This window comes from Haliaeetus leucocephalus, unplaced genomic scaffold (genome assembly GCF_000737465.1).
Source record: "Haliaeetus leucocephalus isolate CR32 unplaced genomic scaffold, Haliaeetus_leucocephalus-4.0 Scaffold174, whole genome shotgun sequence".
Lineage (NCBI taxonomy): Eukaryota > Metazoa > Chordata > Aves > Accipitriformes > Accipitridae > Haliaeetus > Haliaeetus leucocephalus.
Genome location: NW_010972610.1, coordinates 653094 through 670769, shown reverse-complemented (window position 1 = coordinate 670769; position 17676 = coordinate 653094). Strand labels below are relative to the sequence as shown.

The 17676-nt window shown below is 40.5% G+C and overlaps 1 protein-coding gene across 4 annotated transcripts in view; it reads left to right on the top strand.

The window, feature by feature from the left end:
• ZFR (zinc finger RNA binding protein) overlaps positions 1-4494 on the top strand; it is a 48200-nt gene extending 43706 nt beyond the window's left edge. For all 4 annotated transcript variants that reach the window (XM_010563971.1, XM_010563972.1, XM_010563970.1 and 1 more), the window contains 3 exons: positions 1066-1177; positions 1288-1385; positions 2135-4494. In XM_010563971.1, coding sequence (XP_010562273.1) covers positions 1066-1177; positions 1288-1385; positions 2135-2314 — 390 coding nt within the window. In that variant the 3' untranslated portion in view covers positions 2315-4494. The remainder of the gene's footprint in view (positions 1-1065; positions 1178-1287; positions 1386-2134) is intronic.
• The last annotated feature ends 13182 nt before the right edge of the window (positions 4495-17676 follow it).

Sequence of the window (17676 nt, the reverse complement as noted above, 5' to 3'; positions counted from 1 at the left end):
ATACTGTGGGAATATGGAAATACCATGCTCAAGAATTGAAATTTGTCAGTTAAATGGCGCTAAAATAGAAAGGAATGGGCACCCTTAGTAAAGGATTGTAATCAACACTGCATGTAGTTACTGGCATGCATCACAATAGGCATTTACTCCTGGAAAGTAAAAGTAAAAATTTGAACAACTGTAAACTTGATGGTGAGGGGGAGGGCCAAAAAACCCACAAAGAACCAAGAGAGACACATTGTTTGAGAATTAAACTTGCCAAGGAGGCACTATTGAACTATCTATTTAATGCTGAAAAAAACCTAAGGAAAGCTATTCTTTACTTTTACAAATATCTTTCATGGGTTTTTCTGGAAAAAATAGTGTCTACTAAAAGTAAACAGTAGAAATATTTACAGAAAAAACAATATTTAAAATACAGCTAATAATTTGAACCATTTAAATATCAAATAATGTATAAATTTTAGAAAACCTGTTTATCATCAAGATTTTTTTACACTTGTTTAACATCTGAGTTAGTGTTATCCTATAACCACAGAAAACTTGCTGTGAACTTCAGTTTTGCTAAACTGAAGAAGTAGTAACCACTTAAATGTTAAAAGATCATTACATTTTTGATACTTTAAGTTTCTGTACTCCTGTAGAAAGAATTTATTTTTCTATAGCATCCTGTTAATTTCATTAGCTATACTGTGTGCTGTTTATTCCTGTGGCTGACAGATTTAGATGACCCATCATGTTTCATACCCTCTCAAAAAATGGCTGGACAAGTTGTCTACTTACATACATGGGCTACTACTGTATAAATTTCTACTAAACTTTTGAACGACTTGTGATGAGAAGCAGCATATCAGTGTCAGTACTCAACATTGATCTTGCACCAGCTTTCTTTTTATTCATCTTTATAAAATACTGATTTTTTTCCATTTTAACTGGAAGTGTTCTATGATGTGTAATGTTCTTCAGAATTCCTGATTCAGAAGTTCTGTACTGAACAACAGTAGCAGCTTTTTTCTGTTTTAATCAGTCTTCTAAATTGGCTGGATTTTCCTATTGTTGGTCTAGGCTATGGAGCTGCTCGTGGAAAAAGCAATTAGCAGCGCTACTGGACCACAGAGTCCTGGGGATGCACTGAGAAGAGTTTTTGAGTGTATATCTTCAGGAATCATCCTTAAAGGCAAGTTGCATTTGATCAGTGTCTGTATACTTATGCTTAACTAATGTAAAATATCTAATCTTGGTTGAAATAAGGTGGAGATGTGCTACTAATTAGCCTAACCATTGTAGGTGGTCCTGGCCTTCTGGACCCTTGTGAAAAAGATCCTTTTGATACACTTGCTGTAATGACAGATCAGCAGCGAGAGGATATTACTTCAAGTGCACAGGTAAGGAAACATGTGAAGTAACTAAATTTGATGGCTGGGTTTTGGGGTGGGTTTTGGTTTGCTTTGTGTTTTGTTTTTGTGTTTTTTTACATGGAGCTATATGGTGGACATTAATTTTTGTATCTTATAATACAAGAGTCCGGTCTTATCAGACTTAAGCTAGGCAATTAACATGTCACAACAGAGGATGTATAATAGTGTTCATTTTTGCACTAAAATTAACATATTTTCCTGAAAAGTTTGAAGCACTCCCATCTATATATATCTGTAAAGATGCTCACTCTACAGCAGTATGTTACAAGATTTAAAATTACATTGGCATTTAATATTTTATAAATAAATCTGTGTAAGTTTAATTTTTAATATTTATTGTATCCATTTACAGTATTGACCATTCACACTTGCAGCTTAAGAGGTTACTGCATCTACCTCTTCATTTGATCCTTTTGCCAAAGATTACTAACATGCAATGGGACATGTGAGAAGCCTTGGCTGCTTCGGTCCAAGTCCAGCAGCTAAAACACATACATGTACATTATTTTTAAGCTAAGATGATGTACTTTGTACAGAAGCAGCAAATGTGGCACACGCGTTTTATTGTGTTGACTTCGTAGGGGGAAGGAAGAGGGGATAATGAGAGCTAAGGATAATATCATACACCGCTAACGTTCTTCATTAATTGTTTGACAAAGTACTCAAAATCTACATTTGTTTCTAACAGAAATACCTTCTTTCTACCCTTTTTCTAGTTTGCACTGAGACTCCTTGCATTCCGTCAAATACACAAAGTTTTAGGAATGGATCCATTACCACAGATGAATCAACGCTTCAACATCCATAATAATCGTAAAAGGAGAAGGGACAGTGATGGAGTTGATGGATTTGAAGCAGAGGGAAAAAAAGACAAAAAAGATTATGATAACTTTTAAAAATGTTTGTCATCAGTGCTAAGATCGAAGGTGATAAAAAGTCCATTTGTTGCCTTGCTTTTACTTCATTCATAATAATGTCTGTTTAAAACATCCAAAACCAAATTGGGAATTGGATTTGGAAGAGAACAACCTAGGTCTTCTGTGAGATTCTGAATATTTTAATGGATGTACTGTACCAGACAAATTATGGATGGAAAGACTGCAAATGGAAACTCTGTTGTAGGAAAAAACAGTTTTCCCTCACTGCGTTTTCTTTAAATGTGTTGCTAACTTTAGTAACTTTTCTTCTTTTTTTTGTCTTTTTTATTAACAAGCGTGTTGTCTTCTTATCTTGACTATTTAATGCAGCATTTGTGCTTCTGTTGCTATGTGTATTTTGACTTTTTATTTAGAAGGGGTTTTGTTTGCCTTTGACACTAGTTGTATAAGTTACTTTGTTAGATAGTATAAACTGTTCCCCTCCCAATTAATATTTTACAGAACTTTTTTTGTAAAGTGAGACTGCAGGATTATGTTTTTTTCTAAATGTGAAGGGGTTACAACACATAATTATCCTGCCATTTGAGTGCTCAGAATTAAATGTTCTTGCCAATCTTGTGGCATTTGTCTCCTTAGTGTGATATAACGGTGTAATTAAGACAAATTTGTGTTAATCTAATCAAGTTTGCTGTTAGTTGTGCATTAGCAGTATAAAAGCTAATATATACAGTATGGTCTTGCAACAGTTTTAAAGCAGCTGCATAATTGATCAAAGTTTTGCATGATGTTTTTAATAGAAGGGCTTTTAAAACTATGATTTTAGGTTAAATGCGTAGGTCTTTGTATGATTGACTTTGTGACATAGCAAGGCCAAAAAATAACTTTCTGAATTTATTTTCTCAACATACAAACAAAAGTGGGCATTTCCCATTCAGACAAAGTTAGTCATTCTTTTCAGTCAACTTTGTCAGTATGATATTAATGCCTCTCAGCCCTTAAAATAAATGTTTGTCCTATCAGTGCCTGTGAGGTTATTCCTTATAGCTATTCCTGTATAAACTTTCTGTGATTTTTCAATAATTCAAATTTTAAAAGTGAAGTATTACTGAAAAAGTGAAGGTTATCAAAGAAAAAACCCAGAAAATTATTTGATGTGGCCATAGTGTATGCTTATGTCTCTTTCAAAAAGCTAAATATAGCAGTGGTGTAAGTAAAGTTACATCATACTGTTGATGTATGCTCTGGTACACAGGTGTGATTGTTGTCACAGCACTACAGTGGAATACACAAATAAAAACTAAAATTTATTAAATTACTAAAGTTCATTATACACTGGAAACTGAAGTTTCACTCATTCTGTTCAATGTCTATTAGCTTTGTTGCAAACCCATAAGACATAGATTAACATAGACTAACATTCCGGTAACTACTTTATCGATGGCTGTAGGAGAGTATCGCACATTACAAAGATCATTTGTTATTTCTGGTACCATTTATTAAAAAAGCCTTTTGTTCCATTTTGAGGTCAAATTTATCTTTGACCATTTTAGTAAGCAACTCCTGGAGTAGGGGGATGTTTCTGTTTGCAACACTTAACTGCTAACAGCATGGGCCTATGGAATAAAAATACAGTATTTTAGAAAAATAGAGGGAGTCTAAAGACTTAAAAAATATAATACAGTGTTCTTCAAGCATCGGAGTGCAATTTTTAAGGGAGTGATTATTAGTGGTTAGCAAATAAAAGGAAAGCTTTCTCATTGTAGGAAAGATTTCTTACTAATTTCAGCATCAGAAATACAGAAAGCAGAAATGCTTTAAAGTTACTTTAAAAAAAGATTGCACTAGTTTGTGTTGTTCAGCCTTCATGCATAGCTCCAAGCATATGCTTGTTCTTAGTCTTTTTTTAAGAGGCTATCTTGCTGCCATGGTGTCTAGTTAGCCATTACTATTTATTTTGAAAGCTACAGGTGCTATTCATGTGGCTAGTTCAACTCCATACCAAAGTTTCTTTCCTCATAAAGCAAACTTGTCTATTCAGGCGTGTGACTCTAAAATTCAGGATTTAAAAGGTCAAAGATGTATGTTGGATTTCCTGTATTTTTGTTCTGCTGGCTTTTAACTCTTAACCAGTTTCTGGATCTTTTGAAATATTGTATACTTAAAGTGATTCCACATTAAATATGAAGCTGTGACCATGATTTTTGCGCTGTGTGGTGAAGAGTGAATTTGCAGTTTGTTTCTGGTTTTCCTGTCATGTTTTAATGGGCTATTTTAGGTAGCTTCTGACTCTTGTTAATCTAAGAAGAATGGAAAAACAAAAGGTTTTAAAAAGTACAGAGCTAGCTTTGACTTTCGATATTACACTGTGCACCTAGGAAGACAAAACCGAGACCAAGTAATCAATTTATGAACAAGTAATCATTTTAATACCCTGTGTTTTGGTAGTGCTAGCAGTTTTACTAATAAGCAGTGTTTGCCTTTTCTTTCAGCAGTGCTGTGTGTTAAATCTCAAAATTCCAGACACCATAGTCATCATACACAAATGAGAAATGTACACAGCAAGAATTTTCCCCTCAGTGCTCACCTTAGAGGAACAGTTTGTGAATATGTGAGCTGTTCTGTGTTGAAGCTTTTTCAAACTTTGACTTGTGTGCCTAGTTGTTAAGTGCGCCCTGTCTGTGAGCAGTGTGGTTTCACATGGATTCCTGTGTAGAGGCATTGACAGAAATTAAAGTCTGTTGGACATAGTCCATCAACTTCTTGCCCTTTTATGAAATTGTAGATGAACTGTTAATCTTACAGGGCTCTTGAATGTGATTTGCTGCTTCTATTTTTAGACTTATTTCACTACTCAGAAGTGATTTAATAGTACTTAAAATTGTTGTACCTATTAAGTTTCTGAGAGTTGGAATCAACTTTAAATATTCCTACAACAATTTGTATGCATATTTAACATTCTTGTTGCTGGTTGAGTATCTCCTGATCATTAGTCTGTTAAGTATTCATACAATGCTGAATTCATTTCTTTATTAAACAATTAAGACTTGTTTGGACTACCCAAATGGATTTTAATAGCTGTCGTGGTTTAACTCGGCAGGCAGCTAAACACCACACAACCTCTCGCTCATCGCTCCCCCCCACAGTGGGGTGAGGACAAGAATCAGAAGGAAAAAAAAAGTAAAACTCACGCATTGAGACAAAGGCAGTTTACTAGGACAGAAAAGGATGGGAAAATAATAATAATTATAAAAGAATTAGAATATACAAAACAAGTGTTGTACAATGCACTTGCTCAGTTGTACAATGCAATTGCTCACCACCCACCAACCGATGCCCAGCCAGTTCCCAAGCGGCGGCCCCCGGCCAACTTTCTCCCTAGTTTATATACAGGGCATGATGTCATATGGTCTGGAATACCCCTTAGTCAGTTGGGGTGAGGCGTCCCAGCTGTGTCACCCCCCCCCCCCCAACTTCTTGTGCACCCCCAGCCTGCTCGCTGGTAGGGTGGGGTGAGGAGCAGAAAAGTCCTCAGCTTAGTGTAAACACTGCTTAGCAACAACTAAAACAGCACTGTATTACCAATATTATTCTCATCCTAAACCCAAAGCACAGCACTATACCAGCTACTAGGAGGAAAACTAACTCTATCCCATCCAAAACCAGGACAATAGCATAGCATTAGTAATAGAGGAAAAAACAGTAGCAGGCACAATTTGCAATCTGTTTTTTTCCACTTACGTTGTAGGTTTACAAAATATAGTGATAAATTCAACAAAACATCTGTTTTCTTTCTGTTTGTTTTTTTTTTTCTTTTCTTTTCTGACAGCTGTAAGCCAAAGATCTTTCTAGCCAAAAAGGCTAGCAAATTAAATTTCTCCTGAGCGATTCTTTTATAAATCTTCTCAAGAGTTCTTTTTTCCTTCAGTGTGGTATTTCTCAGCCTTTTTAAAATGAAACACATACATGGCTTTTTGGGGAGGAAAAAAAATCCAAGGAGTGTCATCTACAGAGTTACCACAATGGTTTTGATTTACATCCAGATAAAAATCAGGCTTAGTTCTGTAAATATCTGTTTATTTGTACTCTCCTATTTTGTTCCACTTTCTCATTTGGATTATGAAAATGTGCATATATATTCGTACTACTGAGAGAAGTTTGCTGTTGTTTATTGAAATGCTTTCTGATGCTTTGCAGTTTGCATTTTAAGAAATGCTGCCCTAATAATACTTAGCAATTGTAAAGTTCCTAACGGGGTAAAGGTCATTGTCTTTCATGGGTACATGATTGGCAGCTGTTGCTGGGGATTTTTATTGTGCACAGTGCACACTTCCCCATTTAACATAGGCTTAACATATCTGCATTAGCAAGGGTCATCATTATAAGTCATCTTTAACACCTGTATTAAACTATTTTGCAAAGCCATGGCCATTAGTATTTATTCTGAAGCCAGTGATTCATTTATTGCAGGGTAATTTAAAGCCTATCAGCTTTTAGAGGCTCAGCCTAGCTTAAATACTTTCACATATATTCTACATCACTCCTATTTCAGATTAATATCCTAAATCCAAAGAAACATAGAATGGCATCAAGAAACCTCTGTGGATTTTTGAAGTTTCCTGTAGTTAAAAATCTAACATTGCATAATGGAATAGCTGACCAAGAGAAAATAGATCACTTTTTCTACAGTAAAAGGGAGACAAAAAGCCTCTTGTTTCTACATGAGAATTGCAAACCTTGTTCCTTATGTAAGCTTTTTTTCTTTCCTTTTCTGCATGCTGCATCGTGTTTGTATTAATTGTATGCATATATAATTAGGAAGTTCTGTCCAGAATATGCAAGATAGCCTTATCACAGACTTAACTTCTGGCATACATTTAAATGTGCCAGTAATTTGCTGGTTATACAAGTTAATGTTTTCTAAGACAGTAAGCTGAGCTGCATTGCTAACAATGCAAGTCAGAACAATATGGGAGAGATGAAGATGCCTGAATACGGGTGTTTACTGTCATTTTATATGCTCCTAGGGTATGTACTGCTCCAAAAGGGGACGTGTCTCAGAGGTGCAGGCCCACAGCTGCCAGCCCCATATGGATACCTCAGTATACCTTAGGACTGCTAGAATGGCATTGTTTAGGTAACTAACATGTATTTACATGCATGAGGGAAAAGTGCAGGTACTTTTAAGAATTGGAGCCAGTGTAATCCAGAGTGTTGCCAATATAGTCATGCAAAACTGCAACTTCAGGAAGGTGGGTTAATCATGAAGGAGGCATTGTGGTATCAGCAATCGAGTGTGCTCATCACAGTAAAGTGCCTATGATAATTGAATGCCTTCCCAATTGCTCCCAGTAACTTCAGTAATTTTTTGTAGTGTGTTTTGTAAGTGGAGAGGTAATAGACTAGAACAGAATAGAATATTTCAGTTGGAAGGGACCTACGACCATCTAGTCCACCTGCCTGGCCACTTCAGGACTGACCAAAAGTTAAAGCATGTTATTAGGGGCATTGTCCAAATGCCTCTGAAATACTGACAGGCCTGGGGCATCAACCACCTCTCTAGGAAGCCTGTTCCAGTGTTTGACAACCCTCTCGGTAAAGAAATGCTTCCTCATGTCCAGTCTGAACCTCCCCTGACACAACTTTGAACTATTCCCATGCATCCTGTCACTGGATCCCAGGGAGAAGAGCTCAGGACCTCCCTCGCTGCTTCCCCTCCTCAGGAAGGTGTAGGGAGCAATGAGGTCAACCCTCAGCCTCCTTTTCTCCAGACTAGATGAACCCAAAGTCCTCAGCTGCTCCTTACAGGACATTCCTTCCAGCCCTCTCACCAGCCTTGTTGTCCTTCTCTGGACGCACTTGAGGACATTCACATCCTTCTGAAATTGTGGGGCCCAGAACTGCATACAGTACTCAAGGTGAGGCCACACCAGTGCTGAATACAGCAGGATAATCACCTCTTTTGACCGGCTGGTGATACCGTGTTTGATGCACCCCAGGATGGGGTTTGCCCTCTGGGCTGCCAGGGCACACTGCTGACTCGCATCGAGCCTGCTGTCCACCAGCACCCCCAGATCCCTTTCTGCAGGGCTTCTCTCCAGGCAGTCGTCTCCCAGTCTATCCTTGTGCCTGGCATTACTCCATCCTAGGTGCAGAATCTGGCATTTGGACTTGTTAAATTTCATCCCATTGATCATTGCCCAGTGTTCAGATCTATCTTGATGCCTCTGCAAGGCCTCTTGTCCCTCAAGAGAGTCACCAGCACCCCCCAGGGTGGTATCATCAGCAAACTTGCTAATGGTGTGTTTAACTTCTGTATCCGTTTTGTTGATAAATATATTGAACAGAACAATATGTACATGACTTTCCCTTTATTTCTCATATAGAGCAACCAGTTTTCTATGGCCATAAGTGTCAAGAACGCCACCCAACACATTTTCATTCCCAAATGTATTGTTTCCTATAATGTATCCTGTTTCAAGTTCATTGTCATTTTGGTGGTCTTTTACAGAACCAAGAGCACACGCATTTTAGCAGGAAAATGTCTGCTCTTCCAAGCCATTTTCCCTTTGATGATCAATGACCTCAGTAGCTGCGTTTTTCCAGTGAAAAGGAGTAGTCTTTGAGTGAATTGTGACTTTGAGAAGACAGAAGAAAGGGAAAAAAACACAAGAAAAATGGTATCGGAAAGAATAACAGAACTGATTAAATGGGTCCAACTGAAGAAAGAAAATGAGGAGGCCATTAGAGAGCTACAAATCAAAGCTAAATTAAAAATTAAAGAAAAGTTACATCAAATAGTAAAACAGTCAACTACAAACTACAAAAATAGCGGGGGAAAAAGAAGAGAAAGGCTCTATTTTGTGCAGAGAGAAGACCTAGTCCAGTACATGATTTGCCACCCATGCAGCAGCTGCAGTGCTCCACAAAAAGATGGAAGAAAAAAGAAGTGCCAGGTGATTGAGGAGGTTGAGACTGAAATGGTTTAGGCCAGGTGTTAATAAAAGTTACACGAAATGTCACTGCAAATGAGCTGGGAGGAAAGGAGAAAGGAAAGATGAAGAGAAGGGATTGACCTTTCATACATCTATCCTACTTCACAGACAAAACTGTACATCCAGTTGGTGTCCATGTCTTGCTCCCTTACGTGTGAATGAAGAGGAGAATGTTGGGGAGCACGTGAGCACACTTCTCCAAACAGAAGTCCAGTGTTAGGCAGCAAATCAACAGGCTCAGCTGGGCTGATACCTGAAACGTCTTTGTGTGCTCGTAACAGCAGAGAGCGCTGTGTCGTTAGCAGCAGCTTCCATTTGGAAAGGCAGAGTTAATTTTTACCTTGCTGTGACAAGCACGAAGCGAAAACTGTGATGTTTCAGCTACTGCAGCGTTCCTCTCTATTGCCAAAGAATGCATTTTAGAAGAATTTAGAAATAAATTTTTTTTAAAAATGCAGCAAAGTTGCCAGGGCAGCAAAATCCGATATAAAATCTCTGCTAGTGCCTAAGAAGAGAGCAGTGGTTAGAAACACAATCAGGACTATCTCGTGAATAAATTAGAAGTAAATACTTTGGGGGGTGAAGAAATGAAACATTTAAGAGTAGGCATAGGAGAAGGGAGAAGAGAGATTCAATTTGTCCAGAGTCACTGAGACGTTGCAAAGAAGAAATGAGCTATAGAAGTTCTCCAAGATAAGGATTCCTGCTGAGGAAGGCAACCTGAGAAAGAGGTTGTAAAGGAAGACTTCATAAAATGTGTGTCAGAAGAGTATATCCGGCAAATCACTGAGAACAGGAGGAGAAGGACATTTCAGATGCTATTTTTGTGTGAGGAGATGGTGTGCATTTTTGCTTTATTGCAACCATTTCTTAAGAAACTTCTTGCAGCTGCTGCCAGGGGTGATTTCAGGGCAATAGATTCAGGATAAGCATTCCTCATATGGCAGTGGTAAATCATAAACCAGGATTCTGGATGCTTTAACTAATGTCCCCAGCATGTTCTCTAGCATATCCAATGCCATAAGATGTGCCAATTTACAAGCTATGTGACCAGTTCAGAGCTCCTAGCTCAGGACTAGCCAGGGCTGAAGCATTTCCCAAGGAGCAGTGAAGCAGAGTGAGAGAAAACAGACCCAGAAGCCAAGGGCTTGGAACAAAGTCCACACAAGAAACTGCCACCGACTCTGTGCTGGTTTATATATTCTCCCTGAGAAACAGTCCCTCTACAAATGTCACCCGTAGCTCAGAAAAGAATAGAAGATTTAAAATAACTTATTTCCCTGGAAAAGCCCTCTGGAGTTCTGGAAGCGCAGGTGAGTTCTGGAGTCACCAAGACAAGTGTTTCCAAATACCTGTCCAACATTCAGGTGTGCCAAATTCCCATGCAGACATCAGCATGAATATGTTTTAGTTCTAGAAAGTTTGGTCAAGAAACTTTTCAAAGGCCTGGAGCTGAAAACCACAGCAATTCTGGAGAAAAATGTTCTAGCAAATCAAAGACAGTTGCTAACAGGGAAGAACATATGGGCTTATGATATTTCATTTACAAGATTTGCTGCTTCAAATATTCATTTGTCTTAGCCAGATAAAGGTTTACCTTGCTTAGGCAAAGGCCTTTTTGGATTCAGGGACAAATATGGGAAGCTAGAGCCAGCTTCTAGACTCATGTTTGTGTTTTACCATTAGTTTCTGCTAAAGAGCATGTAGCTTTCCTTAAGGGGTAGGTTTGTGCCTGTTTCTTAAATTATCTGGGCTGGATTTTTTAGTTACAGCAGCTGTATGGGAGCTGGGGACGAGAGCATGAGCATTTAGCTGGATAGCTTCTCTCAATACCAAATCCATGATTAGTGACTCACACATGCATTTTTCATTACAAAATCAAAGCCAAGACTATGTCAAGGGCCTGGTAGGCAAAGTAAAACAACCACATATTTTTACTGCAGTCATGTGCTAGATACAATTTTCACTGCTAAAGGAAAGAACAGAAGAGACAGGACACTGCTAGCAAAAGCTTCAAGTCTCTATGTGTACTTTACAAGGAGAAGAGACTATTGTCTAGGCCTAATACCAAGTATTTCTCCCTACGGATATGCTGGAACCCGCCTGTCCTGTACCCTGTGACTCAGATGCTGGATGGTTCTCACTAGCTTCTCTTCTCCCAGCCCAGGAGTCCTCATGCCCAGTAGGAAGAGTACTGCAAGGAACAGCTATTTAACTAGGTGGACCAGATTCCCAGCTGGTGATGGATAGCTGGAAATCTTCCCCAAGGACCTTCCATCCACATTGTGTTTGGAGAAGCTACTTGGGCAGAAAGAATCAAGGCTGCCCAGTAACTACAGCAAGGACCCCTTGGCAGCTTTTTCCACCACCCAGCTCAGGACTGGCATCCAAATTGGGAGCTGAATGTTGCTCTTTTCTTTCCTGGGGTTCATTCCAAGACAGAAGAGTGAATTCAAGCTCTTTGGTATCAGGAGGACCATATAGCTGTTTATCATTCTTGTCTTCTAAGAGCTTATGATCCTTAGCACCTCCCTTTGGACTGTAGGCTGAGAAGAACTGAGGGTGAGAGGTAACCCCTGATTTAACTGTGCCTCATATCCAGCCATGGCGTAGGCATTCTGCTGATATGGATGGGCTTTGGCTCACCCTTCAGGTACTGTTAAGGAGAAGTCTCCAGCCTGAAGTAATTTGGATTCACAGCCTTTTGGAAAATGAAAGGAAGAGGTTCACCACGCAACAAAGAAGTCTGTGTGTGCCCATGAACAAGTAATTGTGTTTGCTTTCAAGAGAGCTAAAAAAGGTGGGGAACTTCCCTAGTTCCTGTGTTCTTGTTTCTGATACCCATGTTTCCTTGAGTGAGTAGAGTTACTAGTTACTCACTTCCTCTTCTCCCACTTGTAGCTTAGAAATGGAGGTGGTTTTGCTATTAGATGTGAGGTGCTTTGTTCCCTCAATTTTCAGAGCTTTCATAGCAATACTTTGTCTTCCATCCTCAAGTTTAAAACATGTAATTCCCAGCTGTGTCTCTATGACTAAACACTCTGGTCCAGGGTGTGTTCTCAGCAGTTAATGCCTCTTGTCCTACTCTTCACTATGTACTTGTTAATTTAGTCTTGCACTCTTCTGCACTTACGTTTCGGCACTATATGCCCCAAATGGCAGATGAACCTTCCTGGTAAGTGGTGGGAAGCCCTCATGGCCCTTCTCTACAGCCTTTTGCCATCTAGATTATCATTTGACCAAGACTTAAAATTTCAGTTTGCTCATTAGCTCTGGAAGGCCCTTGTAGAACAAAAACATTGAGTAATTAAGGGATGGACACAAAATTGCAGCCATCTGTACTGCTACTGCTGAAGGAACTGCGGTTTGCCATCTAAGTCATGCACTGGCCATGTGGGACCTCCCAGATGGCTTTACTCAAGAAATAAAATGCATCTCTTTGACCACCTTCAGGGAGGAACTGGGCACATCGTGTCCCAGGGCTGAGACACAGGATAGTGCAGGAATCAGAGCCGAAGTTTCAGCTGAGGAAAGCTAGTATAGAGCTGCTTTCCCTTTACTGGGGGAGCTTCACACAAAACCTCCCCAAAGAAATTAGGTTCTCACAATAATGAGTAGAAAACTCTGCTTAAAAAAATTGAAGCACACAATACAGTCAGCAAAGAAACAAAGATAAAAGATAAAGAATTCATATAGGACCGCATTACACAATCTCTGACCATATTCTTAGTAAATGAGAATGAAAACAAATGGTTATATGCCACAGCTCTAAATATTAGCTTGGAGTTCACCATGAAGGTGCCAGACTCTAAAGGATGAAATCTGAACCAAGTTTGGAAACTAACTCCCAAAGGACACCTGAAAGTATTGGCAGATGAAATGTGAATGCAGTGCTAAAAGCATCATCTTAGAGTACAGCCCTTCTTTTATCTTCTTTTTTCTATAGATTTCTCTTAATTTGCATAAAGCTAACATACATAACTTTTAGTAGGAAATTATCTTAACCTGTGTAAAGCAGAGATAGCTGCTGTCTGTTTATAAGCAGACTGATTTGCTGACCTTTCGCCAAAGGACATGACAGTACATTCCTCATTTCTAATTTTTCCGTTAGTAGTTTCCAGTAATCTGACTTCCAGCTTCCTCTTAAGTCTTCTGCATTTCTTGCATACTGATTTCAGCTACTTTAATGTGGTCCTATGCTGTTTAAGATACTAAGCCCTAAACTGAGTTATTTAATTGAATAATAGAAATAGGGAGCATCAGCCCCAGGATGCATGGCCGATCTCTGTATACTTGGGGTAAACTCAACACTTTTGGGACGTGTCCTACCTTCTGAGCATGCATGGCCACCTGTGATGCTCTGGGAAGTGTCAGACTAATTATACATATACTACAGAAGTACCCAGATTTCTACACCAAAGGGCAATTGTTTTGGTAATGCCCAGAAAAGTGTAAAAAAAGAAAAATAATCAAATTCTACCCAGGTAGCTTTTCAGGATAGAGGAAGAGGATCAGGAAACCTTGACAAGGGGTAACTTTGTGGGATTCTCTTTCCAGCTGCTACTTCATAAATTTACCCATGGCACCATTGGAAGTGCATTTACTAAAGGCAGTCTCCAGACCTGCATCCAGCCATGATGAGAGGTCAAAGGGCAAGCACAGCTGCAGAGCTGCCAATTATTTACCACCCTGGAATGGAAGCTCTGCACATATCTGTGCCTTTGCAGGTCTACAGCAGGGCAAAGACTCCCTTTATTTTCTTTGAAAAGAGGAAATAGGAAGTAGAAATTCAGATGTAGTCATGCAAGTTTGCTCAACACTCAGGAATGGCTTTTAACACTTAATTTGTTACACCTGCCCAGCCTACATGAACGTGCTCACCACACACAGTGACCTGCAAGCCCCGCCCCTCCGACCACCCTTGGGACTCCCCAAGGCACTGAGGTTTACAAAGCCCCAGGCTCAGAAAAGCTGAAATGTGGTATAAAGCTGTGTACAGTGATCTCTGCTGACTGCATTCCAGATACTACCTAGGATAATGCCTTATGCAGTCTACTCACTTCCCAGATTCAAGGCAACCCTGACGAGGAGGACTGCCACAAAGGAAAATACGAGATACAACTTGTTGTAGTTAAGAGGATGCCTGAAAGAAAATTGATAGAAAAGCTGCAAACAACTCCTTTGTGGGTCCCCTCCATCCGCTATTCCCACTGAGCCTGGGCACAGCTGAGAATTCAGCCCCAAGAATTACTCAAATTAATGGCATGTAAGTTTTTTAAACAAAGCAATCTCTGTTCATGAGAACAGCAGAGCTGGTCTGTGAGTTTCCCTCCTGCAGACAGCTTTAAAGGTAAATACTGTGATGATATTTTTAGAAAGAATGCAAAATGTCGGGATAAAATGGGGGCAGTGAAATGCCTATGTTCTTCACCCACCACAGACAAACTAGAACTTGACTTTTAAAAAGTTTTACTCCTCTACATTTGCATGACTGTCATTGACATACATCTAAAATGGAACAAAATTACATGAATGATTTTATAAGCTCAGGTGGGTTTTTTTTTTTAAATGCACAGAAAGTCATTGGCAGCATGGAACAAGACTTCCCATTTAGAAATAACGTGGGAAGACAGATCCTGTTGATACACCATACCAGGAACTTCAATTTGTTGCAGGAATGAATTTTTGAAAAGTCTTTGTTAGTGATAAGAACAATTGCAAATGATACAACACTGAACCATGTTATTTCCATATAGGGAGGGGGTGATTCAGAAAAAACACTACAGAGTAAAAATGCTGGAGGGAGGGGGCACATGATAATAACAGAAAAGTTAATACCTAAATACATAAATGAGAGGCAGTAGATGAGTACAGGGGGAGCGTAAAGACCAGGTGGGGAAGGAGGACACTCAGAAAAGCCAACTTCAACCTGGCCAAGCTAATTTCCTGAGGTGCCCTCAGCACTGGGCAGTCTGTTGAGGCTGTTTCTGAACAAGGAGTTTATTTGGGTACCCCCATTACCTTCAGAAGGAGCCTATTTCCCTCCACTGTCTGCAGGGGGAATCTATGGAGATAAGGTGGCTGGGCTGAAGCTGGCTTTTGTCAGTACTCCTTACAGGCACTCAAGGTTTTAAAAGAAAGGCAGAAGACTGCACAGAGGAGATCTTTCTGGGGAAATGGAAGATCACCAAAGCCCCTGGTGCTCTGTAATCTGTTGGGGCACAGTGTCTGGGTTGCAGTTGGCCTTTTCAGAACCAAATGTACTTTTCTGAGGTAAGTTAACCTGTGTGTAGTAGCTTTGCTTCTTCCATTCCAGAAAAGATGAACACACCGACTGATGAAGTGAGCATCTGAATCCGGCCCCCAAATTCCAGGAAAAGAGCTTCAAATCCCTTCCACAATGGGTTCAGCCTGGCACATTTGGCTGCCTGAGGAGCAAACCCGAGGAACGAGCACTCCCTGTCCGTTACCAAAGACAGGGCATGGGGTCATGTGGATATTTTGCTGATGCGGAATAGCAGTTACATTCCAATTTTTGGATGTAGGGCTTTTTTTGATGAGATGTTGAAGAATGAATTCCCATGTGCTATGTGGGAATTAAAGCTCCTTTTGCACTTCCCATCAGAGTTAAGACTCTGGCCTGGTGTCAAAACATCCCTTCCTCTCTGATATGTGTTATGCCAGTAAGTAGCTGCATTTTGCCTTAGTCTGCTGGAAACTTCAGGGCATGCTTAGAGGTAATCCTGCTGTTGCCACTGTAAATTCAGATGCTTTAAAAGATTAATTTTTATAGTGCTATTCTCTTTCTTTGTGTATTTTAATACACTGGAGAGCATGGAGGTGCTGTCCCAATTTTACCCTCACCCTAGATTTACACTGATGTAATCTCGTGGGCTGTACTTTTGACCGATGCAGCTGAGGTCAGATGCAATGTAAAGGAATGATGGGGAAGTAGCTGTGGAGTGAAATGTAAGAGCTCTTCTGCATGGGATCCCACACCAGAATAACCTTTGTTGTGAAACTAGTAATGAAACCTAATCTCTGAGTTTTCTTTTTTTCAGGCAGAAGGTGATTAAAGCCAAAAGACTTCTCATTCCTTGAGTTTGAGACTGAAACTAGGGAAATTAATTTATTTCTGAAATAAAACAGCCACTCCATTTTATTTTTATAAATGCTGTCTCATGACTCCATGTACGTCTTTTTTTTTCTCCTTTAGTTTTCCTAGGTCTGGGTTTGGAGGAAGGTAAAGGAAGTTAAGTATTACAAGAAAAAAAAAGGGGGGGAGCGATATGAAAAGTACTTACCATTAATATTTGAAGAAGCTATTGATTTTCACGTCTTATGGTCTACTGAAGTTTGTAAAATATGTTTTATTTTTGTAAAAGTATTTCCATAAAGTCTACTCTGTATGCAAATTGTCGCCTGGGTTACTATTCATCATTTAAATTGCCGGGTAGTCCTGCTGCATTGCCACAGGCAGTTGACAATATTTGCATTGTTCTGTATCCACATAAAAGTTAAGCCTTTAAAAGTAACCTAGCTACCCGGTAAACCTGGTGTTTATTTACAGCTCTGGTTATACAGTGTCCAAAGACGACATTCCAGGCAGGCCAGGACTGTAACACTTTAATAGACATGGGGCAGAGGACTTCTTGGGGTGTATCAGCAGTCAGGTTTTAGAGGATTTATTTCGTGGAGAGCTCATTTTATGTCATTTTCCTTGCAGCTCTCCTGCCATAAGTAAAGCTCAGCATCTCAATGCTTTGTTTAGATTGTACTTCACACCGAGTTTTCTCACGAGCGCGCAGGGACGCAACACGGGCGTTTCGCAGCCCAGTAAGAAACGGCGCGATGGATGATTCGAACAAAGTGACAGCTCGACCAAAGAACGGGCAAGTCTTCACAGTGATGCAAAAAAAAGAGACGTGGCTACCCCGAGACGAAAAAAATCCTGTGGGAAGCCAGTTAGCTCACGCTGTCGGTTGCACGCCGAAGCAAGAGCCGCGCAGGCCGCCGGGCGCACCCCGTGGGACCCGGCTGCATCCCCACCGCCGCTCACGGGCTGCTGCCACCCTGCCCGGCTACCGAGCCCTAAAAAGTGGGTGCTCACCGCCTCCACAGGCGCTTCAACAGCACCCGATGCTGTGCGGCTCCGCCGCCGGCCGCCCCGGGCCACCTCAGGCTCCTGAGGCGAAGCGGGGCGGGGGGGCAGGGGGCACAGCGAACAGCGCCCCCCGGCGGCCGGGGCCGCGCCCCGACTGGCCTCGCTCTCCTCCGGCCACCGCCCCGCCTCCTCTAGGCACGCCCCCTCGCGGCCAATAGGAGGAGGGCGCGCCATGACTGACAGCGTCTGTGCCCAGTGAGGACGGGAGCGGCGGGGAGGTGGCA